Raw genomic sequence first — 7,500 nt, 5'->3', positions numbered from 1 at the left:
CGATGATCCTGGGGCACCCCAACCAGGGGGCACACCTAAAGAGAAGGGAAGTCAACTTTAACAAACTACTGAGCATGTGTGAAAGAGCACGACCAAATCACAGATTAATAATGTGATTGAATCACTATTACCGGTATGTACTACACTACAAGTTTATCAGGCTATAGGATAAAGGTCTCAACTGGGTGTATACAGTAACTTAATGGTACAAAGCCGTCATCTGAAATCATGAATATGAAAGAGATGCAAATTTGTAAAGTGAACTTTACCATAAGCACATTAGAATACCATAATTATTATGCTAACAATACTGTTATTCTTCACATACATTTACTTAACGGTGACTGATCCATTAACAAACTGCATTTTCCAATTTAGTGTCAGTATTATGTACACTTAAGTCAAACGTTTTTGAGTCAACGTTGTTCAGTACACAAACTAGCCAAGGTTGAAGTGAAAAGACAAATGAACTGAACTCTGAATGGGTTCCTGAAGTCAATGCCAGTGACTCAATTGATTGACTCAATCGATTGGGGCTGGACAATCTGCGAGCCGTGCGAATTTCGCATCTAATTCTAAGCATCCATTTTAAAATGGTTAGCTTTCAATTATTGTGTGTCTCACATGGTGACTTACATGGCTCGACATGTTGGCTCGCATTACTCGCAGTCATGGCTCGCAGCCATGGCTTGCATGACTCGCATGGTTCACACATTGTCCTAACTCCAATCGATTGAGATTAACTCAAGTTAAGAAAAAATAAAGAGTAGACTAATTTCACAATCCTTTGACTCAGTTGAGTTCTCATGGATGCCATGTTAAGTTCATAAAAATATTATACCTGCAGGTACATGACCCACTCCATGATCAGCTGGGCCGTGCATGCCAGAGTACATTTCATGGGGCCCTGGACCCACAACAGGAGGAATTGATTGGCTTCCTGTTAAAATAATATTCAGAATTATACATGTAAGGTTGAGTTTAAAATAATTAATGTTTACATTAATGTTAGCAAGTAATAAAATGCATATTTTTCAAATAATCACCTATGTGATTACACTACATTTGTAAAACAAGCAAAAGTATTGATTTATTAGTAATAATTAACAATAATTACTCACCAGAGGCTCGATGAATATCAGTGAATAAAAGCTCACCTTTGGAGAATAATTGTTAACTATTACTAATAAATACTTACTTTTGCTTGACTCAATTGAAAATGGCTCTCCAGAGGGGGAGTATTGATTTGTACATTTGGTTCTGGACTGTTTTTGGCCTTCTGATTACTGAGGTACATGTACATAAAAAGTGAACGAAGAAGTACAGTAACAGCACACACACAACATGTGCCAGTTCCTGCAATCCAGGTCAAAATACTTTCTGACACTTGTCAAATTTTGGTTGAGTTCGGGCCAGGACCGGCTGTGGAAGAGAGACTAGACTTGTGATGTGACCACCCTACTGGAGACATGTCGTGTTAATATAATTATGGGGTACCAGAACGTGTGCTTTTCGCTCAAAGAATTGTAGTCATTATTCGAAGCCTTTACTAGCAGTTTCGTCAGATCATTAAAGTCATTGTTTACCGTTGTCAAGAGCAAAATAATGTATTTCTCGCGTTAAGGAATGCACGTTGCTTCAGTGCTTTGCATACGGGTGTGTTGGTATTTGTCGCGTGAGTTATTTTGACAGTGTGCGTGGTTATTTGTTATCAGGTATATAAGGTGTTCCTTGCAGATTCAAGGTCACTTGACGGCATCTCTCGCTACGGTTCTGTAAATTTTCTTGTATTTGTTATCTTTTTTGTTATTATATTTAATCGTTCAGAAAGGGTATTACCAGATTGTACATTATTGTCATTATTGTTAGCTTACGTCTTCGTTAGCTGTAGTTTGTAGTATGTTTATTCGTGTATTTTGCCCGTGTTCTAGCTATCAATAAACGAGATGTCTATTCCTGATTCTTGTCGGCGTTTCATGGTTTCTAGAGTGAAAATGATTTGTTCTTGTTTCACTGCAGAGTGATTAGAGAACTAAGGTTATTTCGTAGCCTGAACAGAACAGGGTGAAAAGAAGAGAATTTACTGTGCATGCTTCTATCGTGATATGAGCAACACATGCTCTCCTTTCGCTGCCTTTTCGCAAACCCCCCTTTCCATCAGACAATGCTGAAACATGCGATGGATTGATCGATCGATCCGATGAACAGATCTTGATTTCGAGACCATGAAAAATCAACATTGCAATGGGGGGAGGGGGAAAAGCGGGAAATGTCCCAACAGTTTTGACTAGGATTGTAGCATTACAGGTGTCAGAAAGGATAAGGAGTCCTTAATAAAAAAAAAGGACATTTTAATGCTAATCAGATTTTTTTTTATTAACACAAACCAGGAAAATGGTGAGCTGTTGGACCAACTGCTTGTCTAAAGTCTGGATCTGGCTGTGAATTAGCTGCATAGGCTCCATCTGAAGTAAAACATAAAACAAATTCAATAATCTTAAGGCACTGTTACACTGCAAAATGTTTTGTGCAACTTATCTCGCAATGTTTTGGTGACACTGTGGCGGGACAAGTTGCACGAAACATTTCACAGACAGTGTAACTTACCCTGAAATGGCCAAAATCGTTGCGAGACAAGTTGCAAGAGCCGTTGCCGAAAGTAGAATTACATGTAGGTTCTACTTTTCATGCAACTTGTCTCGCAACGATTTTGGCCATTGCAGGGTATGTTACACTAACCCTTAATCTAAATGTTAATTCTCCTTACTGATCAACTGCTATTATTGTCACTTCTAGGAATTAGATTAGACCGGAAACAAAACCCCTTAAGGTGGCTCTCTATTTGCGAATACCCTCATTGCAGGGCACGAGAACCTAGCCTAGTTAATTTCTCTTACAGTCAAACAACTCAAGCATTCTTCTGAGGAGCGGATTGATGAGTTCATTTGATTTCAGTAATCATTTTAATAATCTGTTCATCAGATGAATAATGCAAAATTCAAGTCAAGCCTCAGTTCAAAACTCAAATTTTGATTGGAATATTGCTGGCTTTCAGTGCCAGGCCGGCGTGAGAATTTCACAGGTTTACTTAAGGCCCGCTTACATGGTGCAACTTGTCGGCCCGATTTTTGGCGGTAGCTTTGAAAAAAATAGGGCCAACATAAAAAATCTGTTGCACTGCAAATTCCCGTAAAGGAATGAATCAAGGATGAAATGATATATGAAATGGATCATATATGAACTGCGGATATGAAATCAAGTGAAGCTATGATCCTCGCAGTTATGAACGCAATTTTCCAATGTCTGTGGATTTTTTCCCAACGTCCCCGCAATTTTCCCAACGTCAGTGGCTTCAAAGCTCAGTTGGTTAGAGCGTCACACCGGTATCACTAGGTCACGGGTTCAAACCGTGTTGAAGTCCTGAACTTTTCTGGCTTCTTTACGCAATTGCAAAAATTGCATTTGTAACTGCGAGGATCATAGCTTAACTTGAGTTACATAATTGGAGCCAACCCACAACTTGTGCATATCACTTTAAATTTAGAACTAATCAGAGGTCATTTTATCCAGGCTGGCTGAAAGAGTTGCCCATGCTGAGGATCACAAGTTGGTAACCTTAAACCTCATTAAAGATTTGTGTAAATGGGAAATGAGAGAAAGGAAGAGTACTGCAGTGGTGTGGAATTTATAACAAGTAGTCAGTGCAAAAAAAAGGCACTGAAGATTTTACTTTTGCAAATCCTTTATAACAAAATTTAGCATCTTTGATTTTTTTGCTCACAACAAAATGCTTTGAAATTACTCGACTTGTTTACCCTTATTAGAGGTTCAAAATAAATTTAATGCTTTATTATGAGCTAAACAAGTCACTGATTACTAACATATGGGTGCCAATAAACTGCGTCAAACTTATTTAAAGCTTCATCTTGTTGTGGTTGTTTTATTAAGTCACACCACTATTAAAATTTTTCTAAAGAACAAATGCAAATAACACTGTCTCAAGCACATTAAGAACAATAATTTACCGGTAGATTAATATTTTTGTCTCAATGTAATATATATGAACATAAACTTCTTCATGCTAAGCTGTTGCCATTTTGTAAGCCAAAATGAAAATCAATAGGTTTTAATTAATAATAATTATTACTCTTTCCCATCCTTTTACGCAATCTGGGTAGACACAACGTCACCACCAATGAAAGAAAAACACACTTATGACAAGGACAAAATATATAAAATTCCTGCCAGTGTAACTGAATCTCATTACTAAATAAAACCATCAAAAATATGCAAAATAATCAATGATCTGTGCAACTACTCTAAGACTATATAACAAGGCTTATATGTACATAAACTTCGGAACAATAGAATGCACCCAGATAGATGCATTATCTATCTAGTAAGTATTAATTTGTCAGACGTTTGTTTCCACCAAAAGACCAGATTAAAATAATATTGGGAAAAACACCCAGATTACTCTAAATCACAGACAGCTGATAATACTTACTGTCTTTTAATCAGATTATGAGTTTAAATCCATTCCTCTTTTAAATTAGTCTTAAAAATAACTTGAATTCAACAGTTGGCAGCTCATCAAGAAAACTTTGGAAACGTTCTCCTACCACCAATATTTAGCCCCATTAAGTTATGCCAAACTGGCAAAAAAACCATTTTTGAGTTCATGTGATCTCAAAAAATGTGACCCAAAAAGGCTATCTAACTGTACTAAATAAACTAATTAGGCAATGACATACAGTGGAACTTGCAATTTAACAAACCTCTATTATAATCAAGTCCTTTGAAATATGACAATGAGCATTAAATTCTCAAACTTGCATGTAATATCACATCTACTGTAGCTTGATAAAATAAGCTAGGTTAATAATTTTTACAATGATAAAAGTTGCTATGGTTTAATTTGATCTCACAGTTAGGAGTCATTTTTCCTACGGCCTTATTTGAAAAACAAGTGCTGCAAATATCGCTAACAAATTAGCTTTTTTGGGGCACAAAAAAAAGTTTATGTATGACAAAGCACAATTAATCAACATAATTCTATTCACCATCACTATATTAAATTTTTGAGATTGGAGTTTTGAACCTCAATCACCACTTACAATATTGAATAGCCTTTTATCCAGTGAGGACTCTTGGAACAGCACTTAAACGTTATTTTTAAATATAAATCTGTGCCCATTATTAAAAACTCATAAAAAACCTTGATATAATGATGTACACTGAATTTCCTTGACTTAATTGGCACACTATCAACTTCCATTGTTTCGTTAATGATGAAGGTTGCTGTAATGCATATACAATCAACTGAAGGAAAGTATTGAGCCATAATTAACCATTGTTTTGCTTTCCTCCATTGTGATATGCAGTTTCTATTATTAGCCACTATACACTAAGATTATTATTAATTTTATGACATTAATAATGATATCTGTGCCAGATGTATATATACCGTAATTCTTAAAATCATTAATGCAGTACAGTCATTTTGGTTTAATCATCCAGCAACTACATCTCTACAGTGTACATTATCGAATAACAAAAACAGGAAAATTGCTCTCTCTTTTTTTGAGAATGCAACATCTGCAGAAAAGCATCAAAACAAAAAACAAATTCCTACCTAAAAGAGTTTCTAGCCTGAGTTAAAATCTTAATAGTCTAAGGTGACAGGCAGAAATGTACTGGTAACAAAGACATAATCCACAACCATGAGGTGACGTGTACACATCGTTTGTTAACAACACATATATCTGTGAAAATTTTAATTCTGTTCCAGCAGTTAGCATAAAAAAATTAATGTCTACAATAAATTTAGTACTAACTGGTGAACCCAGCCTAAGCTTTGGAACCATTGGTAATTTCAGTGAATTTTAATATATATTCATACACAAAAAGATAACAATACTTCTTTTTCAAGGAAATAAGGGTATTAAAATGACCCAAAGTACTGCGATTTTTAAACTATTTAGGAACAGATCATTAATTACAAAATTTAAATTTCTCAAACCCTTAGTAAAGGATATTAGTGACTTAAGACTAATGCACTTTAAATAGTTACTATCATTTTATCAATTTTCTTTCTTGAAGTCACATGGCAATCAAAACGATGACTATTTAAATTTCCTGAAAATATCACATACATTTGCACGGAAAACAAAACAATGGCTTCGACTAATTAAACACACTCAAGGCTGTTGCCTAACAGGAGCCCGGTAGCCTGGGGCTCCCAAAGAATAGCTCTGGGCGTCCTAATTTTTCACAGCAACACCTTTCACTCCATATGTTGGGCTCCTAAGTTCTCAGCGTTTAGCTCTGAGGGCCCCTTTAAAATTTTCTTAGGCAGCAGCCTTGACACTGGATCAAATGTTAAGTAATTTTTTTCACAAAAATTAAAAAAAACGAAAAAATAGCAGTAAAGACCTGCTTTAAAGAAAATGCTAAGAATAACAATAAGCTGAAGATCTTGTTTAATTTCACAAATCCTCAATTAATACAATAAATGGAAAGCTAAAAAATAATTTGCGACAATAATATTGAAACAATTTCCCCAGACATCAGATCATCACTGTTTTCCATGCAAATAGAATTTTAAAGCACTTTGGGTGAATGAATACACTCATTTTTGTATAAGAACCTTTTTTGTAATAGTATGTTCAGGCTAACATAACCAAAATTTTAAGAACATACTAAAAACATGCCCAGGCTAAGAGTCTTTATTTCGCTCATTTGTTATTTTATTTTATTTTTGTTGGTAGTATAAATAAAGGTAACAAATGTGAAAATGTTGTCTAACACTGAGGACAATAAAAAAGGTTTTTAAGGTTCCCTAAAAATGTGGTTTTCTTAATGTAGGATACACCGAAGGACAACTCAGTTTGTAGTCGAACAACTCTACGAGACACGTTAGGGACGTTGTCAGGATCAAATCGCAAATGAAATATCGTTCGAATATCACGCACAATCATAACTTATCTTACTTATGTCGTGACTTCAATAAAACCTCTATTTGCTAATTAAGCTATTCTTATCACTTTTCTTTTGTTTCATAATGGTTTCTAGCAAACAATATATTCATGGGACGTTTCGAAAAGGTAACGTTCTAAAACCAATTTTTTTTTTTTTTTGCCGAGTATGACATCGCCGATCTTTTTGTCTGTTGTCACTCAGGCATGCACTCCGCAAAGAAAAAAATAAGAGCTTGGCAAGGCCACGTGTTTCCGAGCAGACAGAAAGTCTGGATCACAACAAAGGTATCTCCATGAGCAAAATTGCGAATCGAAACCCGTAGCAACTTTTCTCTATTTCAAGTACGAACGCGGAGAAAATGAACAATTTTTTTAGTGTTTAGTACCTTCCTACAGGGAACAAAGTTCGGTGGCTCGTGCCTTCTTAAATAGGAATAAAATAGCGAATTTGACGGAACAACAAAAGCGTCTGTGATTAAAAATAGCTCAACACCCTGAGCGCGCTGTGTGTACAAACGTA

General features: G+C 35.6%; 1 protein-coding gene across 1 annotated transcript in view; it reads right to left on the bottom strand.

Annotated features, from left to right (window-relative positions):
* LOC138042463 (mothers against decapentaplegic homolog 4-like) overlaps nucleotides 1-7,500 on the bottom strand; it is a 21,554-nt gene that overhangs the window by 13,227 nt on the left and 827 nt on the right. Inside the window, exons 3-5 of the mRNA XM_068888357.1 lie at nucleotides 2,388-2,465; nucleotides 842-940; nucleotides 1-35 (exon numbers count right to left, since the gene is read on the bottom strand). The exon at nucleotides 1-35 is cut by the window's left edge and continues 37 nt beyond it. Of these exons, the coding sequence (XP_068744458.1) occupies nucleotides 1-35; nucleotides 842-940; nucleotides 2,388-2,465 (212 nt within the window). The remainder of the gene's footprint in view (nucleotides 36-841; nucleotides 941-2,387; nucleotides 2,466-7,500) is intronic.

The sequence above is a fragment of the Montipora capricornis genome, chromosome 3 (assembly GCF_036669925.1).
Source record: "Montipora capricornis isolate CH-2021 chromosome 3, ASM3666992v2, whole genome shotgun sequence".
NCBI classification, from domain to species: domain Eukaryota; kingdom Metazoa; phylum Cnidaria; class Anthozoa; order Scleractinia; family Acroporidae; genus Montipora; species Montipora capricornis.
The sequence above is the reverse complement of the archived record's forward strand: the minus strand, read 5'-3'. Positions and strand labels throughout refer to the sequence as shown.